We start from the raw sequence: 26413 nt of genomic DNA, 5'->3' as shown, positions 1-26413 counted from the left end.
TCATTTCAAAACAAATTTTTAATAAAACTGTATTCCCCATAGTCTGATAAAAGCTTTTCTTGTAGTCATTTTGTTTTTTTTTTTAAAGGAGAGGCCGATCCCCTTTTAATCATTATTCTGTCCGTCCTCATGGGCCACTGGCCTGTGCGAGGATCTTATCAAACAGAATAAAGGGGAGAGTCGATACAGTTCGAGGTTGATTATACTGATAAAAAGTGCAAGGTCACAGACAGGATTTGAACCTGCGCTATCTCTAACTCAGACTCAAAGTCCAACGACTTAGACCACTCGGCCATTGGCACTCCCAAATTGGCATTATTTCCATTTTTATAAACTTTAGAATTAAATCAAAGGAGACAGCTAACTTTCTATTGTATTATATATTTATCACTTATAGAATCTGTTGACATCTTGTATAACCAGGTACTTTCCAGAATGTCAAAGGGTATAATAAATAAAAAACCAAATACTTTTGAGTATATAATATTTTATTGATACATGATGAATGCAAGGACTTTCGAAACATGTTAGGGGGTTTCTAACCCAAGTGTAATAAATACTTTGAGTCAAACAATTTCCCATATAAACACGCATCCTCCGTACACTCTAACACAATTACGCTTTATAGACAAAAGAATGCTGCAATAAACGATACAAATATTTTTATAAAAAATATCATTCTATACCGGGAGGTAACAGAATTTAAACTATATATGAACCTATAGAACTAATTTGTTAATATAATATTACGGCAGTTTCCATTCCCTTGTATAATAAGTTAACAAAAGAAGCAATATATTTAAACTTGTAGAGTGGCTTTTTACAACATAAAAAGATCTCAAGTCAAATTTTAAAACCAAGTATATTTCCTAATTTACTTTCTGTTACTACTTAAATTTTTTAGTGGTTCAAACCATTGGAGAAATTATGACCTTAAAGATATTACTTAAAAGAACTAGCAGAGAAAACTAAATGTGAGAATATGTCATAGTATAGAAATAAACAAGATTACATACGTAATATTTTCCCTTAGTTACATGTTTATTACGATTCAAACTGTATAAAAGTTTAATACCTTTCGCTGCTATTGCCGAATACATGGTACAAGCAGATATATTTTTATATTCAAAAGCTTATTTTACATTATTTTTTCACAAATAAAACAAGAAATAATGAGGAAACTGAGTTTACCGAAGGTAACATGATCTTCCCGAATACGAATCAATAAAAAGTGAGCAGCATCCAGAGGAGCAAAAAACTAAGCGTAGCCAGTGACATGGCCGTACACAGTAAATACAACATTCTATATACAAAGACAACAGGAACTATAGAACACTGCAGCCTGAGCCAACACTTCACTACTGGAACTTCACAATCCTCATCGAAATATGTACACCAATATACAGCTTGCGCTAGCTCATCGGGTGAGGACTACTGATATTCATGTGCCTAACTGGTCCCCTGGCCCTTGATCAATTATATTTTAAATGTTTCACCCTTCATACAAGTATCACCATAGTTGTTACTTACTACTAATTGAATTTAAATTTACCCAAAAACACACACTGGATCTATATTATTAAAGAATTTGAGCCAGGTGCAAGAATCATGAAATTCATATTTAATAACTTTTTGAGACTTTAGCTAACTCAGTATATTTTTATACAAAATACCCAAAAGATTAGTATTTTTAAAGTGCAATGGATTTATAATGTAAATTCGATTATAAAATTACAAGTTACACTTTATGTTTTGAAGTGAAAAATTACAGAGAATCTAATCGTTTCTTCATAATATTATTTAAAATGTAAACTACTTCTTTTAAGTGTAAGACTTCACACAGGTAAAATAAACCATTAGTGTTTGTAAAAAAATAACAAAAACATACTGTGTGTACATAATGATAAATGATACCTGAAATTTAAAAAAATTGCCCACTTAAAAAACGTGCAATGATGACCAAGACTTCTTGTTTTTTTCTTTAAATCAGACACTTTTGAATCCTATTGAGAAACATAACAGTAGAAGCAATATCATTCAGAAATTAATAATTGATTTAGTAATAAAAAAATTTAAAAAGCTTGTCCTTGACAAACACAAGGTCAACAGCAGAATGTTACATTCAAGCACCTTTCTAGCAGAAACATGACCCGTTTAACAGTAGAGTAGAAAGAGTTAAAAGAGCTTGTTCCAGCAGAAAATTAATGGTAAGAAAACATTCACTTTAGATAAACTTTTAACATAAAAATCATTAATTCAAGCTCACCAATGAGCAATTGTAGAAACAAAATGCTTAAAAAAATGTTTAAGACTTTGGGGACTGGCAAATCAATAACAGTAATCCACTCCTCTCGCTTAGCCTTGATGACAGTTGAACCCCTAAACTACTCTTAATCTATACAACACTGCAGCTTAGACATAAGTTAGCTTTGGACATTATAGAGATCTCACTTAATATAAAACAGTTGTAGCTGATAAAAAATGCCAATAACACATAAATACAATTCATCATGTGCATCGTGTTAAATGCAGTACAATATTTACAGTAGATAACAACAACAATAAATAATCATCCCTTTCATTAGTCTCATGGAATAAATATACAATTAGGAGCTAGCTTACTCACCAGGAAAATAACAATGACGGGAGGTACAATTGAAGATACATCTTTACAAGGTCCATCCCAAAAAAAATATAACAATAAACATTAAACATATCATGATAAAACGGTCTACAGTGGCTCTTTTACCTGAAAGTAAAGTTAAACAGTGTACAGCTACTATTAACTAGCTTTGTGCACTGCAACTGATTATATTGGAATGCACTAAAAGTACGTCACTAAACGTTTAAACAATATTAAAACAGCTTTGGTGCACATTCCCTACGTCTCCTTTCTCCTAATTTACCACGAATATCCAACAAAAACAAGCAAAAATGATAACCGACTATATCGCCATTCAGACAACCAGCTGTGTCTTTAGCACTCGGAAAACCTATTCAAAGTTTGAGCCATTTATTCAAGACCAGAAGACTACAGTATTCAAAATCGCAACATTGTACAAGCGTGTACAAAAATGATTTTTAACGCTTCACTAATACATCAAGCCCTTAAGTGATTACTGACGTTGACGTGTACAAACTGTCAGAAAATATACAAAAGACGGTTCGACTGTCAAGTAGAAGTTAGTTAAAAAAATAGCTATCTCTAGAAGTGATATCAACAACACATGGAGAGAGTAACAACAACATGTTAGGTTAGGCCAGGTAAGCTCTTACAAACACGCAGCAACGCTCACTTCCTTGGCAACATCGGAAGAGGTCTCGTTTCATGTAAAAAATATGTACTACACTTTACCTTATATTTCTACTCTAAGACAACCCCCAATGCTTTGACACATACATCAGTCATTTTGGATATTATGATTATGGATCAAGAAATTCAAGTAACTTACATTACATTCGGCTTTTATAGTATTAACCGTTCACACTTGAAAACACAGTTTGAATTTTAACACTTTCCCACATAAAAAACTTCCTTTTAATATAACGTTCAGAAAAGTACAAGCTAAAAAATCTAATTCTTTTCACATAGTGTGCCGATTCTTTTTACCTTCTTACATGGCGTATTCCAAAACGTTTAGCATAGAAAAATTCCAACTGTGCTTAAAATTGTGCTTTTTTAAAGTACAGCTGCATTGAACTGCAATCAATGCTAGATAACAGATGCCAGTTGAAACGAAAACAAATGTAATAGCTGCTTCTGATAGTTGCCAGTTAATGCTGTATAATGCTCACTGTAATGGTACAATCCCTTCCATAAACAACAAAACACATATTTAAACATTATTACAAATACCCATAAAAAACCTAATCTTCAAAAAGGAATATGTATTAAAGAAATAAAACTATGATAATTTGATTTTACTTAGAAGTGGTATAATACTATAATAAATGAATAGGTTCAGATTGTTTTGAGGTGGAACAAAGAAGAATTTCAGCTACATTAAGAAGTCTTGTATAATAATTATACATGAGGTAATATACTATTTAAGATATTTGCATTCATTTCCTAGCCAACAATATGTTATCATTTTTGTTCCAATAGAAAGTTATTATAAAGATGAGCTTTTTAATTCCAGTTATGTCACCTTATTTTTAAAACACTAGATATAGTAAATTCTACTCAAGTTCAGGTTATAAATATAAACTATTATTACATTCTGTTTTAACTAATCCACACTAAGTTTTCTAGTTTAATTGAAAAAATCAGAATTGTTGTGGATTGAACCTTATGGATTTATATTTTATATATAAGATGATATACCAGTAGAATTCTATGTGTATTGCACGGGTTATGTGTTCATTTATTGATATTGTTCTTTCCGCTATTGTCAAACGTGAATAAAAATGTAAATAACATCTGTTCATTTGCCCAATTTTAATTTACTCCCAAATTATGCCTCATCAGGCATATGAAATTAAAGAAATATTCATCTTACACCTAAATCTAAGTAAACCAATCTTTTCTTGTATTTTTATACATTTTAATATTTTTTTTAATCAAATTTTTGAATGTAGCTACTCTATTCTACACTTACACAAAATTCTGTTGTTTTATTTCAGATTGCACTGGAGTGAACTAGATCTAAATAGATACTAATAATTAACTCAAAACAATGTTACGTCACTATTTACGTATCAATGCTTTAACAATGTATGCAATTATATAAACATGTTGTACAGCATGAATAATTGCACTCATTATTACATTACAGATCTGATTTAGCATAAAAAGCTAATTTATGTTTGTATTTTAATTTCGCACCGACCTAAAGAATCACTTCATGCATGAAGTTAAACACTGCTATGTAAAAAAAAATGCCTCTGTTTACTTCAAATAAAGCAGATGGATAGCATTGCACTCTGATATAAACTGCCCTTTTCAAATCAATCCTTGTTCTAAGCTTGTCCTAAGCAATAAGTTAGTTAGTTACTTTGAGCAGAGAACAGAATGATATTGGTGACCACCCTGTAGAAAATTTTAATTCTAACAGCTGGCTAGTAAATAAATACAAATACTTGTAGAAACTTGTGATATTTGTAACATTAAATTAGTAACAAAAAGAAACAAACCTCCTTTTTTTAAAGAATTGAATAATAATATCTGAGTAATTTAGAGAAATTTTACATCAATATTGAATTAGAATACAAATTTTAAAGGAATTAATTGGATACAGTTAACATACAAAAATTAATTGGTAATTGTTCCAGACATACTTCACCCAAACTTGTGTAAAACTGGCCTCAATGAATAGAAAACAAAGTATGTTACATATTTTGCACCAAACAGAGATTGGATAAACACAACAAAGATTTGCAGAGAGAAAAAGTCCCTCAGTGCACGGTTGTGGGTTACAGAACAATTAGATTGTACACTGTAAGAGAACACTTCAACATCAATGACATTTAGGATGTTATCATGTCCACTTACTATTTTTTAGCAGAATGCACATTATAAATATGGACAGATGTACTACAGAGATTTGTATAATGATTTCAACAAGATCAAGGAGCTGCTTGAAATCAAATGCAGCAGAAATTTGTTTCCATCATACAAATCTTGATGGTTTTCTGCCCTCTCTTTTGTTGTTCCTTAATAATGATTGCAATTTAAACTCAACATTGTTTACATTTTAAAGTGAATATCTATATAGTGTAGACTTAAAGAAGTTCCTTTCCAAAACGATACTCTGATTTTCCTAATGATTGTCAAATGAGGTTATTTTTGAAAAAATCTCATATATTTCATTAATATTTTTTCTATTTCATTTAGATTTTTTTAAAGGAAGCATATTGTTAATTATTGCTGGTAAAAAAATCAATATCCTCATTATCACACCATCAAGACTTGGTTCAGAGATTTTGGCTTGAGGTTTAGTATATTCTGTGGAAACACAACATAGGGAAAGTTGTAAACAAGACACTGTGACATAGAACACATCAATAGACAGATACCATCACAGTTAATGTATCCTAGGAGCCGAGCGATCATTGACGGCTCGTGTTTTCTTGAGGGAAGTCCCACGCTTTATCTGGTCCATGAGAGAGTCATGGCAGATTGTGGGATCGGGGACAGTGCGCACGGCGATCCATTGGCGCACACGGTTTGCGCGGTTGGCTGCACTGATATATCCCGTCTCTTGTGAGTGGCGACGTGAGTGACGTGGAGAGAGTGTGGGGGCCAGCTTGGCACTCAAAGTCGCAATAAGTCCAGTCTCCACGCGCCGATCACAGCTCTGTGAGCGCACGCTGTGAGTACGCCTCACCGACACCGGGCTGGCCGGCTGATGTTTCAATTCCGTCAGTGTTCGGACAGTTTCGGCCACACTGATTCCACTTCCAGACTCCTTTACGATCACCTTCCTCTCCGCATATATCGGCTCTGTCGTCTTCCCCAACTGTGCCACTTTCCGCTGCAGTTCTGCTGCAATGCCCAAAGCTGCCGTTCGCTGATATTCAGATACATTCCCGATGGCATTTCTCTTTTGTATCTCTGCTGCTATGTTGCGCTGTATGTCGGCCACATTGTTGGTGTTAACGTTGCGTGTGGCTCCCCCCTCCAACAAGAATGGTGGAGGAGGTGGGAGATGCTCTAAGCTCCCCCCTCCATTGTTATTCCCTGGTAACACCGAAGAAACGCCACGAGATATAGAAGATGTCCTTCGTATCGGTGGTGGAGGTTTCTGCTGCTGCATAGATCCTCGGCGGAGCAGTGTGTTACGCATAGTGCCACTTGGGTAGCCTGATGGAAAAACCAAGTTATGTCATTAGCTGATCAAGAAAGTACTGTAAAATTAAAATACATTACAACTTCAGTATTCAATCTATTTTTAAAGGCATTAATAGTTACTGAAATAAATGTAATATTTGTACTTTCTTACTTTCAAACAAATCAATATGTCTAAACAATTTTGTTGAAGTATTTACCGCCAACTGCCAATATTACATGGTCACATTTAAATTACATAAAAAAAATATAATTGTACACTCGGCTATTGTAGTGTTATTCTAATTTTTTAAACCATTGAATGTTACAAAAAAACTTGTATAATGAAAAAAATCAAATTTGTAAAATATGATGATTTTTAAACCAGACAAACTATTAACATTCATTTCCATTCTACATGCTTTCTAAGGATTACATAGCTTAACAAAAAACGCTATGGTCTAAAAAATTATATTTAAAACTGATTAAATAATACCAGCAGACTAAGAAAAATCACAAGCTGTTCATAAAAGGTATTTACCAAATAAAATACAAAACGGATAGAGGTTACCAAAATTAAATATAAGAAAGTAGGGTGGTGTATACCTGCAGTGGAGAAAGGGCGTCTGCGGAGATCAGGGTTAGTCCGGGGGAGCGTGCAATACTTGTTAGCGGCCAAATCACTACTCAGGTCTACCAACACACACATGCAAACGTCACACTCAGGCGGGAGTAAGTGGGGCTTATGATAATGTGAGCCATCTATACTAGAGCTATTTGCTGATGACAGTAAAACACAGTCAATTAATAACATTACAATGAAGAGTATGTTCTTAAATTAGAGGTGAAAAGATGAATACAGTTAAGAATAGAGGACTAAAGTATACAGTTAATTAGTTCATTTCCATTACATATATATAGATAAAGTTTATTTTTTTAACACACATATCTTGTTAACCAAACAATAACAGAAAGTACATGGAAGTCTGCCTCATCTTTTCCTTTTAAAGCATCGGCCAGAAAGGCAAAAGATTAAAATAATGCGTTGTAATGAATTAGTTGTCATCTGGATTAAGAGATTGATTCATGACATACGACGGTATTAGAAAAATAAGGTTCCTATGATTTTTTTAAATAGACAGCTATATATTTCTACTTAGTGTTATACATCAATTTAAAACTTAAAAGTTAAGCTATTTTTCCACATAATCACCGTTTCTGTCCAAACACTTTTGTAGACGATGCTCCAAATTTTCTTTCCCCATGTTGTAGAATTCTCCGCCAATCCTTTGAGGAATCGAGTAACCTCTTCCTTGACTTCATCATCGGTACTGAAGCGTTGGCCACCCAAGTGTTCCTTTAATTTTGAGAATAAGTGATAATCACTTGGGGCTAGGTCTGGGCTGTAGGGGGGATGGGGCACAATAGTCCAGCCAAAATTTGTCAGCAGTTCTTGAGTTTGACATGAGACATGAGGGGTTGTGATGGAGAAGCCTCACACCACTGGACAATCTTCCTCTTCGGCGGTTCTGTATCGCGCGTCTCAGTTTTCTTAATGTGTCGCAATATCTGTCAGACTTTACTGTTGTTCCTGTGAATGGTGATTCTCCCGATCTTCAAGCAATATTGTCTCAACTTTTTCAACAACTCCATCTGAAACTGAAGGCCGTCCACTTCGGTTTTAATCGTGAATTTCCATGCGACCTTCACTGAATTCTCTACACCATTTCCGAACGTGTGAACAGATATGCAGTTTTCCCCATAAACCTCGATCAACGGACGATGAATTTCAATAGGTGAAATCGGTTTTGCATTTAAAAAACGTATCACAGCACGAATTTCGCATCTGGCGGTAACGATAGGGAGCTCCATCTTCGAAGGCAGCTATGCCGGCACTGTTGGACTTAGCGAGGCGCGAGTGGTATGGATAGAGAGAGAGACAGCTGATGAGTAAGACAGTGTTGCCAGATTTCTCCCAACATATCGCATTCTGTCTCGGCGGCATAGGGAACCTTATTTTTCTAATACCCCTCGTATAAAGCTAACAGATGATAGGGAATTTGATGAAAAATAAACCTAATGTTCAATAGGGGAGTAAACCAATCTCAAAATATTAAAAAGGGTTTCAAAAACCACCTACTGAGTAGTAACTTAGAAAACTCAAATCAGCCCCAACGACTTTATTCGTATAAAGTATTTTAATTGACATTCTCATCAAAATTAGTATGTAAGAAAAATTGTCATTGCAGAAAAATCTCAGAAACACAGTGTCTATGAAAGAAAAGGATCTCATATGAATCAAGGAGTGGATGACGTTGTAGATTCGTAGAGCATAAGACTTAAAGAATAAAATCCACTACCACTTTAAGTGCTGAGTTTCAATGGTGCTGTTATAGACTACTGCCTGGCTTATTTGCTGTTTACAGAGCTGCCCAAGAGTCTGTGCAAATGTAGTGTGTTTCTCACCCACTATGATCAATTTTAGCGAAGTTCATTTACCAAACTGCTGCCAGAATCTCCTGGTGCGTCACGTCAGGTCGTGGTTGATAAATTGAATCCACATCCCGATTGCCATCATTGTCACAAAAGTTACACTGCAAAGTGCCTACCCAACAACAATGCATCTGGACAAATCTAATAATCGATAAAACGTCACAACTAATTCCTTCAATACCGACTGAACCACAATCTAAATACATAAAACAAACTTATAGTAGTAACTTCAAAAATGCAATTGAAAAAACTAGAAAACAATAAAGCTTTGTTTCTATTGTCCAGATAAAATAAATTTCACCATGTACTTTCTGATAGTTCCTTAGTTGACCGTCAGAGTGTAATAGCAATTAAACAGCACTACAGTGGATTTGTAGTAGTTCAAATAAACACTACTAGAGGCCAATGTTTATCATCTTACAGCTGCAGGTGTGTAGTGAAATAGCTGAACGTCATAGGACGGGCATGGCAGTTGAACGCTAAGTGAATCATCCATGTTAACAGTAAGGGGTTTTAAACATATTTTCTACCACACTTATTCTAGTCTTAACACAAAAAGTCAAAGTCAAAAATTCTTTATTTACAATTTCGTTAAGAAATGTAATGGTATCAAAATTGCATATTAGGTATTTTTCTTGGTCTTGCTTTACATTGATTACGAGTTTTTCGTTGCATAAAACTTCTTTTATGTAAAACCAAATGATTTCTTTAACTTAATTGCATACTAAAATTATACACAATGTATCGGCAAAAAAAAAGCTAGGGCTTATTTTTACCAGTGAAATTCTTTTTTAATAAGTACAAACTAGCATTTTAAGCCTGCCCATTAAAAATTTACTTTCTCATAAACCAGTTGACCGTAAACATTAACATTTTGTAAGTTCACCTACGCTTTTCAACAATATTGTTGTAAGAAACACAACAAACATGTATTAAGTCACAAAAACTTTGTACATTGCACAAAGTCCCACTTCTAACAAAAAGTAAGATGTACCTGTCAAAGGGTTAATACAAATTTAATATTTAAATCGCCACACAAAAAAGGTGTTAAAGGGTTTATAGATTTTTTAGTGTTTAGAGAAAAATATGCAATACAAGATTATAAGACAATGATAATTGATAAAACAATCATAGTGGAACTAAAATCAACGGAACAATATGAAAGATGGAACTAGATGATAGAACAAACACACAACATGCAGATAAAATTGTGAAGAATATTACCTTCTGTGTGTGCTGTGTTATCATCCACAGTTCCAGGCATGGTCTGGCTGCCATAGCCACTGCTGGACTCCAGTGAGCTCTCACTGGTGCTGCCATCCTTCTCCTGGCCTTCAGTCTGCAACAGTACATGCTCTCACTGTAGTGTGATTGTATGGTACAGTAGTTTGGAATGAAGCATTTATTAAGGATGAGTATGTCCATCAAGTGAAGAATCTATCTTTGTAATGCATAACGATGCTCTTAGTTAAACGCTTATTACTGGATATGGATGTATAATAAGGAAAAGAGAATTATTATTGGTACTGTTGCGTGTTGCAGCAAAGAAACTGAAACGTAACAAAATCACAATTGCCACCTTCTTTTGGAGAATAAGGTAACTAGAAAAGTGTTAAGATGTTTGAGATGCATAGAGTTGTTAAAAATTCGACTCCCATGATTAAAGATGTTAAAGAATAACTATGTTTATTCAAAAAGAGTCACATAAACTAGGTTAAACGCACACCAGGTTTTGGGTCAGCGTGGGAGGAGTGAATGTTTCCGTCGACAGCATTACATTATTCAAGAAGTAATGTTTTATGATGTGAAAATTTTATTATGTGCAAGAGATGAGTAATTTAATACTAAGTAGAGATGAGTAATTTAATACTAAGTAAAAAGTAATTACATTTCATAAATTTATTTCACACAGTAAATGAGAAAGAAAATTTGTTCACAGAAAGTCATAACTGAAAGGTACTTCTCACTTTGACTGTTGTCACATACGGTTTAAATGTTATTATTCATAATTATATAACTATTAATGATATGTAATTTAAAAAATTGAACTAACTGAAATAAAAAAATATATTCACAATATTTTTTATTTTGATATAACTTTTTATCTTAACCACAAAATTTTCTCTTTTACCCAAAAACTGATTATTAGTTAAGTAACTCTACAAAACATCTTGACACTCACCAGAACACAGACGTAAACAAAGAAATATGAAATAACAGCAGGTAAGTGAAACAGTTGACAAAATATGCATGAAAAATACACCAACAGCACAATGATTACTAATGTAAAACAAATACTTAAAATGTTCATTTGAGTTACTTTTTAGCATATACTAAACAATTCTATTTTGATTTATATCAATCAATATCAATTAATACTACTGAAACACATTTTAGGACAGCATAATATGAAATGTTACGCATGTTCAGTCCTGATATCAGGCACTGCCACTGAGATCTAATGTTGGGTCTTCACCATTTTAATTGTTAAATTTTAATTTTTCCTTATTTAATTCATATTACTTGTTTTTCCCATTACACTTTGTCGTTAAACTTTAAAAAGATTTAAGCAAAATAAACACTTTGAAAACACTAAAATTTAAATGATTTCTGGATTTAATTTAATAGAAACCTTTTCAGGATGAGGTTCCGTTGATGTTGTCAGTTCTGGTGGTGGAGGGGGAAATGCCATTTCTTGAGCTTTGGAAGCTGCCATGCTTGCCAACTCGTGCATGTTCACATACATTGGCTGCATTGAATCTGAAACAAATTGCCAATTTAGATGACTAACAACCACGATTAAAGTTATTCACTTGATATAAAAGTAATTTCATATTGATTAATCAATATTGCATACTAATGTTATAAGGATGGCATTCACTACTAACTAGTGAAATACTTGAACAATTATTACAAAAATAAGTATTGGTCTTCATAATTATAGGCAATGTTGAAAGAATGTAGAAATACTAAAATATATTTTTAAATAAATTGAAAGCTTAGGTTCATATTGATACTACTGACATATAGTAGGAACGTAAATAAACAAAAACATAATTTATAATTTTAAAATGTAATGAATATTAAATCTATTTTGGCACACACACACGCACACGCACACGCACACACACACACACACACTGATATATCCCACTAGAAAATCGCAAGGTATGCAGCGGCATCAAATATCAACACTGGCTGATTTAAGTAAGCTGGCCGGCCAGAACATTGAAAATTTTATCTTTCGGCAGTTTTTCAAAACAGATAGACTATTACGTGATTGGCATATCGTGGATTAGCAGTTGAAGAGGATCAACAATATGTTAATAGACATTAACATAATTTGTGTTAATATAAGGAGTGTAAGGAAACATTTTGATGAACTGGTGATTTATTTAAATTCAACTAACATCAGATATGCACTAATAATTTTAACAGAGGTGTGGATCAAGTCTGGAGAGGAGAACCGGTATCAACTTCCAGGTTTTGACATGCTTTTGCAGCCCAGGCCTGATAACGCTGCAGGTGGAGTTGCTATCTACGTGGACTCTGCCCTGTCCTATTCCTTACAACCTTCTGCTTCTCAACACAGCTGAAATAATAAATGTAAAACATTGATCTTAGTTTTGGAAATATCAATACTAAGCTAGCTGTCTATGGTATCTACCGCCAGTGTAAATTTCATTATGATAAATTTAAACATGAATTTAGAAGTATACTTGAGGTCACTAGAGATCCTATGATTATTATTGGAGATTTTAATGTATGTACTTTACGGAATAATGGTTCAGGGAAAGACTATTTGAATTTAATAAGTTCCTATGGATTTGAAAACCTGGTTAAAGTTCCTACTAGAATTGTAAATACGTCTGTCTCTTCACTGGATCATGTTTTAATAAGAAATTCGAGAGGTTTATGTATAAAATGCAATGTAAATGACATAGGAATCACTGATCATTGTGCATTACATGTTAGTGTATCTGGCGCAAAGTGTAAAGGTTATTGTTCTGGGTATGTTAGGGTACTAGACTATAATATATTTCAAAGGCAATTATTGTTAGCTGATTGGAGTAATGTATATAATTACTATAGATGTAAATGAATGTGTGAAAATATTTTATGAAATATATAATTTATTGCCATAATAATGCCAGTAGCCTAAAAGTGGTAAACAGTAAAAATAGGAAAAGATGTGAATGGGTAAATGATAACTTACTACGTTTTGATAAACAGGAAAAATAAATTGTATAAAATGCATGCGAAAGATAGAAGTAATTTATTTTAAATTCGGAATATAAAAAATTATCAAAGGTTGTAACAAAGCAGATTAGGGAAACGAAGAGGAAGTATTATTCATCTTTGATAGGGGACTGCCATGGGGATACAAAAAAATATTGGAGTGTGATAAAAAAAGATTTTAAGGTCCAGGAAAGCAACACTAGATACGATAAGAATAAATGGCACACTGCTTCACGTATCTGAAGATAATGCGTTTTATTGTTGCCAATACTTTTAATGAGTATTTTGTAAATGACGTCCAAGAGTTAAAGAGTAATGACTTCGGCAGTGATGTTTTCTTTGAACATTATACAGATTATGAAATATATTTAAATAAATTTAGTATAAGTTACGATGAAGTACTTGAGGCTTTAAAAAATATGAAAAGTAAACATAGTAGTGGGTTAGATGGGATTAATAGTATTACAATAAAGAAAAATGTAACAATATTTTTTACCGCTCCTATATGATATTTTTAAAAAAGTCATTACAACAGGGGGTATTTCCCGGACAGATTAAAAATTGCCACAGTTGTGCCTGTTTTTCAAGTCTGGATGCAGGGGGGACGTATCCTCATACAGACCTATATCTCTGATTAGCACCATTGCTAAATTATTTGAATCGTTAATAAAGAAGAAATTACTTTTATACTTAACCGAGAGAGGTTTAATTTCTAGGAATCAATACCAGCTAGAGGGACAGATATGGCCATAGAGAGACATGTAAGTTCTATAGCTAGCTGCTCGGTAGATAAAAAATATGTATACAATTGCTTTGTACCTTGATTTTCGTAAAGCGTTTGACGTGTTGGATATAAATATATTAAATAAATAAATTCAGACGGTGTGGAATCGGTGGTGCTGCTCTTTTATGGTTAAAACCTTTTTCCAAACAAAGAAAACAAACAGTTAAAATAAATGGGAGTATTGAGTAATGTTTTAGAATTAAAATTATGGAACGGCTCAAGGAGGGGTGCTTGGACCATTGGTATTTTTGTTGTATATAAATGATCTCTTAGAGCTAAAAACTATTTTCTAACGTGTTTTGCATATGCAGACGATACAGCGTTGGTCTGCTCAGCATACAATAAAGATATATTAAAAATAAGATTAGACAAAGATTTAAAAAAAATTTCAGATTGGTTAATAGAAAATAAAATGCTTATTAATGCTTCAAAATCGAAATGCATCTCATTTTTTGATCAAAACAAAGAAAAAACTGAAATTCAAAAATTATTTTAATTTTCGCTGTCATAGACACACTTGTATTTATAGATGTGACTGTGCTACTATTGAGTTTGTTGACTATGTTAAGTATCTTGGACTCCACATAGATCAATATTTGAAATGGAACCATCATATAAATATTTTAGGGGAAAAAAATTAAATAAAATAAAATTACTCTCTATACATATGAGAAATTATCTAAGTTTGGAGCAACTCAAAAACCTATATAGCTCGTGGTTAGAGAGTACCCTTTAGATATGGTATAATACATTATGGTGGGCCTTTCATACATTGCTAAAACCTGTTTATCATATCTCTCATAGAAATGCTGTTAGAATATTATATGGGCTAAGACGAATGGATAGAGTAAGCCACTTGTTTTTTTGAACAAAATATATTCACTTTTAATCAGATTTATGTGTACAGTATAATAATGTATGTACACAAATACTTACATCAATTTAAAATTAAAGAAAATGTTAGGACTACACGGTCTGCACTAAATATAATATTGGAAGTACCTGATATAAGGAAAGAAAGGAACAGGCATCAATTCTACTACTTGGGACCAAAGATATTTAATGGTTTTGTGGAGTTTTGTGGCAATGCGATTTATTTTGAAACAAAGCCGAAGGTAAAAATGAAAGCGCGTCAATATATCGTGGAATACTCATAATATTTTGCATGAATATTTCTTAATAAACAAAACTTACAGTTTTTACTTCTTTTGTATATATTTATATTTCTGGTCTGCTTTTGTTACGTGGAGATGTATATATATTGTTGTTGTTTGTTCAAAGTATATTTTCGTTAAATAGATCTTAAGTTTGTTATATGTTATTGTTATTTATTTAAAGTTTATTGTTGTTGATTGGAAATAATGTTTTATATTATTGTTATGAATTCCTAGATGTTTATAAGATGTTAATTATTGTTACAAAAATAGTTAAAAAATTGGTTTTGTTTATTTATAAATCTATCAATGATTTAATACAGTCTAGGTGGATGGTCTTTGTTAAAAATATAAAACTAATATAAATGATGTGTGGTGAGTAAAATTGAAGTAAAGTAATAGAAAGTGGAAGTTTATAGGAGAATTAAATTAGGGAACACTATTGTAGATCTTGGCATGTATTTGGGTTATTGATAATTTCAGTGTTCATTATGTCAGATTAGTGCGGTTGATAATATTAAGATTAATGTTTGTTAATGCTGTAATGTAATGAATTCCAAAAGACTGGCTCATACACAGTTTGCAATATTGAACAATAATAATGAATTTGTCATCCCGCACGCGCTTGAGCGCATGGGATAATGTAATGCCCATATGTAAAACAAAATTTTTGTGAATAAAGCATTTTTTGAACTTTGAACTTTGAACTTTGAACACACACACACACTGATATAAATAAATTTTATGTTTATACATCAAATAAAAACAATTTAAGGCAATTTTAAACAGCTTTTTATATAATGAATTGGTTTTTTAACAGTCTGTTTTTTATATAACTTTAATAAACAAGGATAGAAAATTTAAAATGTTATCATGGGTAGTTTTTATCATAGAGGTAGCATTTAAATCTTTCTCCCCAACTTAACCTCTAATAATTGTATTTAAATTACTTCTTCATAATTTTAAGTAATTTTGTCTAACAGAGAACATACAGATTAAAACTATGTATAGCACATAATATATATATATATATATATATATATATATATATATAGTTTATATATAGTTTGTATATATATATATATATATAGTTTATATATAGTTTGTATATATATATATAGTTTATAAATATACATATAAACTATTGAATTTTAAAAATGTATGTTTTAACACATTCACTGCGGGTGAGGAGCATGCTCGTCATGTGAAAATGGTGCGCCGGGCAGTGGACGACCGAGCTTGGCATACGGCAGCTGCTTTCATATTGCCTCAGTGTGAGCTGAGCACTTGCCTGGGAAGGCTGTAACACTCATAGCGAGGTGTGCCTGTTTCAGTGAGTCAGTTGGTGCGATTCATCGCCGGTTCGCCATTTTCGTTGTGTATGCTTTGCGATATTGTGTGAGTGGATTATAGTGTCTGTTGACTGTGTAAGTGTATGTACTCATAATGGAGGAAGACAATAATGTTATTGACGATAATTTTTCATCTGATGAAGACAATGAGTCGAGTTCAAACAGTTCTAGGGATGGTGAAGGCGGCGTCCCCCACCCCCAGTGGCCCACCCCACCCCAATACGTATAACTGATGTACTATCTACGTGTCATTTATCTACTATATACGTGTAATTCGCGAGTGTTTGTGCCGAAACCTAGTGCGCTGCGAGCACATACAACACGGGGACCGGCACCCGGTGCGGATGACGAGCAGACTCGGCACAGACATGACGTCACCCGTTCCGGCCAACGAAGCTTCCGGGATACCTTGGACAACCCTTTCGGCTATCCTGACTCCGTTTTGGGTAAGTAAAAAACAAAAAAATCCCGCATTTTCTGTCGCTGGTAATTTTGTCATCCGTAGTGAATGTGTTAACTGCTTGTCACTGTAGGGAGTGCCGATAATATATGCTAGCACATATTCAAGGTAGAGAAGCCTCTGGATTTGTTTTACATAAATTTAATTTTATACTTAAAATCAGTGCTTGATTTCTTAATCTAGAGGTGGTGGAACTGTAACCTTGATCTACGGATATAGTATACCTCTCAAAAGAAATGGGATATGCGAAAAATTTGGAACTAATGAAATTTCAAAATTGCCTATTTTTTCAGAGAGAGGTACCAGAACACAACTCTGGTGTGTTCTACCTCAAATTGAAAACTGCTTAAAATAACAATATATAAACATTCAAGTAAGTATTACATTGTATTTTAACAATCTCAGTAACAAAACCAAATTTTTTATTTGTTGAGCTGTTTCAGTTAACACAGACAAACAAACCATAGGGATCTACTGAACTGACCTATTTACTTTGTATATACTCACTAGTATCCGGGTTCTGTTCAGCAGGTTCAGAGTACAAGGCCAGTCCAGACTTGGCGGGGACGGAGGGGCGTTCCAGAGACGAGCAGCGCTGGGGAATAGGCGGGCGAGGGGTTTGAGTGGGGAGTTGGCTGGGGAGTGGGGCTGCTGGGTTGCGACTGGCACCCCTCTGGTGCATGGAAGGTATAGACTGTCAGAGCAGGCCGCTGGTGTCCCCTCTCGTACGCTGCCAACCAAGACATACATCAGACACCCTTTCCTCTACATCACATGACTAATTACTTAAGTAAGACGATTCTTGTAAGACCCCTTCAATGCCACCTGTACAGTGGAGTCCCGCTAATCTGAACACGTTTACACCGAACATCCGGTTAATCCGAACACGCTTAGGAAGAAATTCCTATATTTATTTATAACGATAATGCACAGTTATAGCAAATAATTACCTAAAATATGGAAATGGGTGCATCATACAATAAAAATCTTTTATTAAATACGTGTACAGATTTTATTAGGATGAATTGCATATGGTACAGTACATTACATACATACTGAAGTTTAAATGAAGTGCCAAATTGAAACTTATAGGTTAAGTATGTGTTAAATTAAGAAGTGAAATTAAACAATAACTGGACGTACCGTACTGGTATTATTTGAGTACAATATTAATTGTTAAAAGACATGAATTCAGGAATTGTCTTTTATCGCACTGAAGATAGTCTGTTGGATGACACATAGTTTCGCCAACGTGTCATCAACATGATATCCGCAAGTGTAGCAGTAGCGTGTTGCTCTAGGTATCGGTCAAATGCTGCTGCACCGTCTGTGTGTGGCACCAACCCTTCTTTATCACACAGGTTCTTGCCGTTACTTCCTTCCTCCTCACACTCTATCAATTCTTGAGTGACTGCGCGAAGAGCGTCTAGCTTGTCTTTAAGAGTAACGTTGGTATGCTTTCGTTATTCACCATAACTGAGACAACAAACGACACACTGCCGACTACAGTGCAATGTTCAGTTGTTCTATGAGTCAGTGTGTATATTTTTGGCACACTGAGGGAGGGAAAGTACTGCTTCGTAGCGCTTATACGTGTCCAATGTGCACTACAAAAGTGAATTACAGCGTACTGTAACTTACTTATTGTGCTTAGTATTCACAGTCCAACACATTTTCCGCATGAAATACAGTACAACAATCAGAAAACGTGTTTCAATAAACAATATTAATAACTTTGTAACAAAATAGACCCATTCTCATGCTTAAAATCGTGTTTTCCTGTCATTTCGGCTAATCCGAACTGGGTTCGGTCCCAATTAGTTCGGATTAGTGGATCCACTGTATAATTAAAAAAATAATAATAAACCAATTTTTTATACCCAGTACAGAAAATGTTTAGTTTTATATTCTATACAAGGTATATTACAGTAGATTGTGATAGGTCAAGGAAAAATCTCTTATTTTACCTATCAAACTCACTTATCCAATAGGATCAGTCAGTCTATGTTATAGGATAGAAAACAATTGAAGAATCAAACAAAAGAGTGAGTGAACCTGTAAAATACTACTTTTTATAATCTATAATAAGTAGTTCAAATTAATTACTCAGCACATAATATATGGCCTAATAAAATAAAAATAAAATATTCGTATTGTCAGAAAAGCAGTAGTTGTATCTACGAGAAATTGGAGAGTTACAAAAGATAGAGAATTACAGTTCTTTGAAATTCTCAATCCCCTACTTTGTAGCATAAACTGACATAATAAACTGAAGAGATCACTAAATAGTCCTCAATGTTTTCTTTGTATTTGTGTACTTGATCTTTCAGGCATCCATGGTATATCATTACTGAGATTAAATTAATGATTTATACGATTTATTCATGTGCATTACGAAACATTCAACAGCTAAACAAAATAAAACCAGCAGAAATTCTAATAAATGATCTGTGAAATGATGAGCCACTACTATGCTAACAGCCGCTATTATGGTGAACTCACCTCCGATCTGTGCTTCTTCCAATTGACAAGTGTTCATATAAATCAGAATCAAAATAACCTTGATTAGTTTCCAATGATAAATTACCACTGCCAAGATCTGTCACAATACCAAGATTTGTTTACCAATCAGGCTTCATTGCATCATTAGGCTTATGGCTCAACTTTAAAACCATACAAAACTATTTCTAACATTTAATTTATTTCAACAAAATAAAATTATTTTATATAGTATAAGCATGAAAATTTGTTCAGATTTCCAACAGTGAAATAGCATTATTTTATAAATTTTTTTAAACTTTATCACATGACAAGATAGTTACTCATGAGAGGACACAAATAGTAAATGTTTCTTCAATTTTAACTAAACTTAACTTTACTATATATTTTATCAGCAAGAGAACTTTATATTTACTAAAGGACCCATGTAATTAATTTGGTTGATTTTACTTTTTTAGTACATTCGAATCCCCAGTCATCAGCTGATTACCATTTATAAAATGATTTCTGTTTGACTACCATTTTCAGTACGGGTAGAGACGACTAATAAATATAAGCTAAGTTATGAAGGAATCCCTGTCATGAACTGTAAGAATGTTGTTGACAACAAGTAATAATATCCCAAGTCAAAATTGAACCATTTATTTCGCTCTATTGCACTAATTATAAGTACATTTCTTGATGACCTTTTTTTATATGGAGGAAGAAAATGGAGATGAATAGACATTTAAATTTACAAAAGAACAATTCTCGGAACTGTGAGGGCCAATTGTGTTCCCAGCATCATATCACTAGGATAAAATGAGTGTGTTCCCTGTACATAAATTAAAACTAGTAATTCATCCATTATATATATATAAGGAATTTTTACAGCCATTTGAATACTTTATACTTTACAGGTCTTTGAAGGACTATTTATAAACTATGACCAAGAACTTTTGATCCAATTGAGTTTCAATTAAACTTTGATTTAAACTAAATTAAATAGTATTTTTTCAACATTTATCACATATGATTACTTATTTAATACAAATAATGAGGTACATTAAAAATTATTTCAATATAAAATTATACTGTCATCTTTTAGAAGATTAAGGTCGGTTAGGCAATGAACAAAATTGATTATTTATACATTTTCCAATTCTGCATAGACAGACCTTTCTGTAGACAAATAACATTGATCACTTTGTCACAGCTTGCATACACAAATTATAATCTGTTGTGAAAATGCAAAATAAATATTTGAATTTATTGAAATAAACCTATAAACGATAAAAACAAGCCCTGAAGAAGCTTGGCGAAATATTACGATTATTTGAATATTCAAAATGTATTTGTTATTTTTCTTAATACCCTTATAAAAATTTGGTTTTTTTTATTTTCAGGATGTACAGGTATCTAATTAGATACTACACTTCATTTGTGCTTAGTTTTAAGCTTTTTCCCTCTAGCAAAGTTTGGATTCAGTGTTAGCACTTCTTAGATGGCGCATTTGATTCCTAACTGAACCTGTGATAGCCGTGGATGGAGTACCTGTGGAGATGGTGTGGGGCCTCTCATTCATGATAGCTGTAGCTGCACGCTCGAACTGTAGGGTCTCCTGGAGGTTGGGCCAGGTGGCTGTGGGGTTGGGCAGAGCTCCATTGTTGGTCCCCACGGGGGTGCTAGCATTGCTGCCTCCACTGTGTTCACACATGTTTGACACCTGCGCAACACACACAAGTATTTCCTTTACTGATAATCATTTATTAGTGTAAAAAAATATTAAAAAACGGAAAAACAACAGTAAATTCAATCAAAAGGCAACAACAAGATAGATAATTATATTTTATAAATCCTCAATTTTTCATAAATATGTGTATATTTTTAACACGCTCACTGAGGTATGGTTAACTTTTGACTCATAATACACTTTTAGCTGAGAAGCCTACCGGTTCTCTCCAAATTGACACTATTTTTTTTTAATAAATTTTTACAGTATTTTACAGATTTAATTGGGACTGAAGTGGTGATAAGTATATTTAATAATCAATTATAACAATAAAGTGTATTATTGCATATGGTTGTATCCCTTGATCGCACTAATTTCAGCTATTAATAATGTCTGCTATGTTTATACATTAGACTCTAAGCTACAGGTTAGATCTTTACATTTGTCAGGTTTTGGAGTTTTGAACAACTGTGTCTATTACTTTAACAGTCTAAATCTCACAGCAAATCCATGAAAGTCCAATGTTTTGAATTTTTCTTTACGTGCTGTGAAAAACCACTGTGGGCCTGCTGTATTTTTAGCTGACTCCACACTAGAAGAAGTCTGCTCTTCAAAATTCCTTGGATTACACCTTGATCAAGGGTTGACTTGGAATGATCACATAGATCACGCTTGTGCCAAAATTTTCTCAAGAATCTTTCTTCTGAGGTTTTTAGAAAATTACTGCCTGAGTCAGGTACTGATAACGGCATATTACAGTTTGATTTATCCTCATCTGCCCTACAGTTTGGTACTTTGGGGAGCTTGCACAAACAATTAGTTTCAGAGAGCTTTCAAACTCCATTAAAATCTATTTGAATATTAAAAAAATCAATTTTGGAGAGTTTGCAGGTTAGCTTTAAAGGAATTGCAGCTGTTGCATCTGCTTTGTCTATATATTGTGGAAACAACTTTGATTTATGTGTACAAATGCGCCTTAATCAAAGGCCAAGACATACACATGCATGATACATGAGGCAGAGAGAAATACCGTACAGAACAGTAATTCTCTAAGGTACACTACTTGCCCTAGCAAGCAGGTGTTAATTTTCTCAACAGACTATAACTAACTCAATCAAAAATGCCCCAATGCCCAAGGCGTTAAAAACTTGCCTTAAAACACATTTTGGTGTAACAGGCATTTTATAATACAGGCGAGTTTTTGGAATTCGACTGGGAGACCTCCCAACTGAAATGTCCAACTCCACTGTTTATAAAGTGGGTTACATTGGCAATAAATAAAAGAAGAGTGTTTGTATGAATGAGAATGATGTGGACTGAATGTGTAAAATTTTAGAATAAAATAATTTGACGTTTGCTATGCAGTTGTAAAATATTGTCTTCACAATAAAAATTATTTGATTTGATTAGAACGCTCAACACTGGTTAGGACAGACGTAAGCAGCATAGTGATACCACAAGGTGCCGCTCATACGCCACCAATTCCTGACATTAGATTTGTCTCCTGCCCCTCAGCCCTCAGCTCATCCTGTCATTGTTGTGCATCATGTCAGATCCAAACATCCCTTTCTCAGGTTTACTTGTTGTCGCAAACCCAAAAAACTTACATGTTATCTGGTGTACTCAAAAACCGGATTGCATCTCTTATTAAACCGTTAAACAGATGACAATATTCATAAAAGTGAACTCTAAGCCTGTTTATAGAGTGAACACTGTACATCTATCTAACAAACATCTTTTCAAAATACAATTTTCATTCAAGAATAAGAATTGGACTTCATTCGGAGATCCATTTCGGTGACTGAATAAAACTTAAACAACTTGTATTGCCACTACTAACGCTTTGCTGCTTACAGCTACCACTCGTATAGTGGCAGAGGCCCGAAATCATCAGTTGGTCGACTTTATTTGTCCAATTGATTCATACGTCTTTAGGGTCCTGCCGCAACACAGGGATAGAACTAACTAAGACTACTAAACTAGTGGGGACAACAGGCGACAGATGGGGCTCGCGAACTTATGTTGATCATCATTCACAATTTGATAGACCACGTTGCGTACAATACAATGTTTTGAGATTAATTGGTCCTGATTAAGGAGTTAATCAATTGTTTCTAGACTTTATAAGTTCTTCCAAACGGAAAAATTGTTTTTGAGGTTTCCCCGGTTCTACAGGAGATTCCCGGCTTATGCACGGTCGGGTGGCCGCTCTGGTTCAGTATCAGCAGCACAGAGTACTGTGCCACTTAATACAACAAAATTTAGTCTTTTGCATCCTTTATCTGTACTTTCATGTACCACGCTTCATTCAGTATGAGAAGCAAACAGTGTTCTGCCATTTGATAACACCAAAATTAGTCTGATTTATCCCTTATACTTACACATACCACAGTACATTCTCTATAAGCAGCACACAATACTGTGGCATTTAATATGATCATAATAAGTCTAGTAGCAGACATAAATGAGGGTATCTGGTGAATGGAAACCTAAAATGTTACAAAATGATGAAATTTTGGTTTTTAATTATGGGTAAATGGATGTTTTCCAATGTCATTATGTAATGTCTTAAGGGGACTCGGATGGGCAGCAAAATTTTTTTTACCGAAAATTGTTTTTTTGTGATTTTGTATTCCCTATTTCATTCTTTTTTCAGAAAATACTTCACTTAAGATTTTCTGATGGTTAGTTCTTTTTTATAGCTGTTTTTCTAAAGAATTGCAAATAGATTTTGACGTGCAAGTACCAGAGTGCGATGGCCAATAAGGAGGCCTATGATCATAAAGATCATTTGCACCTGCCTAAAGTGGTAATGGACAAAATAAAACCAATATTTAGGGACTTGGCTTCACCAGACCCTCTAAGGAAATATTTACACGGAGGTAAACAAAACCCAAATGAATCCGTCAACAACATAATTTGGTCTCGACTTCCTAAAAATACATTTATGCTAAGGTCAACCCTTGAAGTAGGTGTATATGAGACTGTTGCTTGCTTCAATCAAGGAAATATTGTGAGATGTTTAGCTTTAACAATTAGGCTACAAGCCTGGCAACAATTTGGTCAGACAAATGGAACAGAAAGATAAGATCCGAATCCGACAAGCAGAAAATGCCATCGAGGAATTAGAAAAGAAGTGCCGGCAGAGGACAAAATTAACCAAATTAAGACTGGAAGAGTTGCTTGAGGAAGAAGAGGATCCAGATAACCCAGCATATGCCCCTGGACACTATTAACTGTAGCTTATTTTTGTATTTTTATAGAGTTGGTTACAATGAACTTCAAATGCGTTTTCTGTAAAACTATGTTTTTTTGTTCGATAGGTACACTTTTCTCAAGGACTATTATAGGTAGCCTGTTGATTCTTTTTTTAATTTGTTCCCTAAGTAATAATCTACATTTTGAATACATATTATTGCCTTATGTTCAGTACTTAATTTTATACATCAGAGTAAATTGTAATTTTTTATGATATTTTTTGCATAAAAAGAAAAAAAATTCCACACGTTTATCTGAAAAGATTTTTTATAACCCTGTATTCCAAATGTTAATAAAAGTACAAGGAACAGAATAAAAAAAAATTAACTGGCTACCATTTATAGTTTTTAAGATAATGGTACCTAAAATTCATCAAATTAACATTGCGGGGATAGGCCCATCCGACTCCCCTTAAACCTATTACTGTGTATTATTTTGTATTACTCTATGATGATCTTTCTCTTCATTAGATATACAGCAGACTCTCTCTAGTTCAACCAACTCAGGACCAGATACTCGGCCGGTTTATCCGGCAGCCGAACCAACCGTGGCCAAACCAGAGGGAATCTACTGTATATTGATTGCATATGCAATGAATGATCTAATATTGTTCATAAATTATTAGCTGTTTATACATCAGCTTAGGTAACATTACCCTCAATATTATTTGTTGGGTTTTTATTGTTCAAACATAGTATGTTTGAACATAGTATTAGTCAAGTCCCGTGAATTAAACTCTGCAGCCTCCAAAACAGTACAATATTAAGAACTATACCCTGAACTCTAATATTCATAGCCTTTCTCTGAGGTCAATGTTTATTATTTTAAGAAATGCCAATCACTTAAAATTCTCTGTTAGTCCACATTCTGTTTCAGAATAGTCGTTTAGCCTTCCTCTACAACCTTACTTGACTAAATTTACTGAGCTTGGCCTCAAATGGAATGAAATGAAATGAAAATGATGGCTTGGCTCTATTTGGGAATTTTTAATTTAATTGTAACGTCTCCTCAACTATTCCAAAGAGTAAATGAAAGATTTAGACTAAATGTCCACCACATCCCTAAATTAATATCCCTATAACTAAGTCCCAAATTTTAATTAATATTGGCAACACAAAATAGGCCATGTAGACATGAATCAGATACATATATTAGATGTTCTTAGCCAGGAAAGTAGTAAAGTTTAGTCTCTATTACAGGCCATATAGATTGAGAAAATTTATACCTCAATATTAGTATTAAGAGTACGGACAATAAGGATTGTTCATTTGATATGGAAAAAAGAACCACCTTAACTTTAAAGTTATTAAGAATGGTTTTATTAGTCAATTGTCTATTTCAACTATATTAGCTGTATTACTACCACAACTTTGATTGCCTTTAGATAACCTATTGCCAACATTATTTCATGACTATATGACCATAATACATACATTACAGTGGTTATTATTTGGTTGTAGTTAGTTAATGGTTCATTACTGAACCGTCTGATTAAGAGGGCTTCAACTGTAAAATTGAGTTGAATATAATTCACAGAATACCCAAATCAACATTTGTTTGTTCACTTTGTTTTTGAAGAAATTGTTTCAAGATTGTGCCGTACCTGAGGTCTGGGGTAGAGGACATCCTGGGAAGTGAAGCCCGAGTCCTGGGAAGATACCGAGCTGAGCCTCAATGTGCCAGGTGGGGTGGGACGC

The 26413-nt window shown here is 33.7% G+C and overlaps 1 protein-coding gene across 1 annotated transcript in view; it reads right to left on the bottom strand.

The window, feature by feature from the left end:
- Nucleotides 1-467: 467 nt before the first annotated feature.
- LOC124355143 (protein MTSS 2) overlaps nucleotides 468-26413 on the bottom strand; it is a 180244-nt gene continuing 154298 nt past the window's right edge. The window contains 8 exon segments of the mRNA XM_046806115.1: nucleotides 468-6802; nucleotides 7373-7459; nucleotides 10484-10598; nucleotides 11892-12019; nucleotides 17756-17862; nucleotides 17864-17978; nucleotides 21281-21452; nucleotides 26320-26412. Of these exon segments, the coding sequence (XP_046662071.1) occupies nucleotides 6024-6802; nucleotides 7373-7459; nucleotides 10484-10598; nucleotides 11892-12019; nucleotides 17756-17862; nucleotides 17864-17978; nucleotides 21281-21452; nucleotides 26320-26412 (1596 nt within the window). The 3' untranslated portion in view covers nucleotides 468-6023.

This window comes from Homalodisca vitripennis, chromosome 2 (genome assembly GCF_021130785.1).
Source record: "Homalodisca vitripennis isolate AUS2020 chromosome 2, UT_GWSS_2.1, whole genome shotgun sequence".
NCBI lineage: Eukaryota > Metazoa > Arthropoda > Insecta > Hemiptera > Cicadellidae > Homalodisca > Homalodisca vitripennis.
Note: the sequence above shows the minus strand (reverse complement) of the source record. Positions and strands in the feature narration are given on the sequence as shown.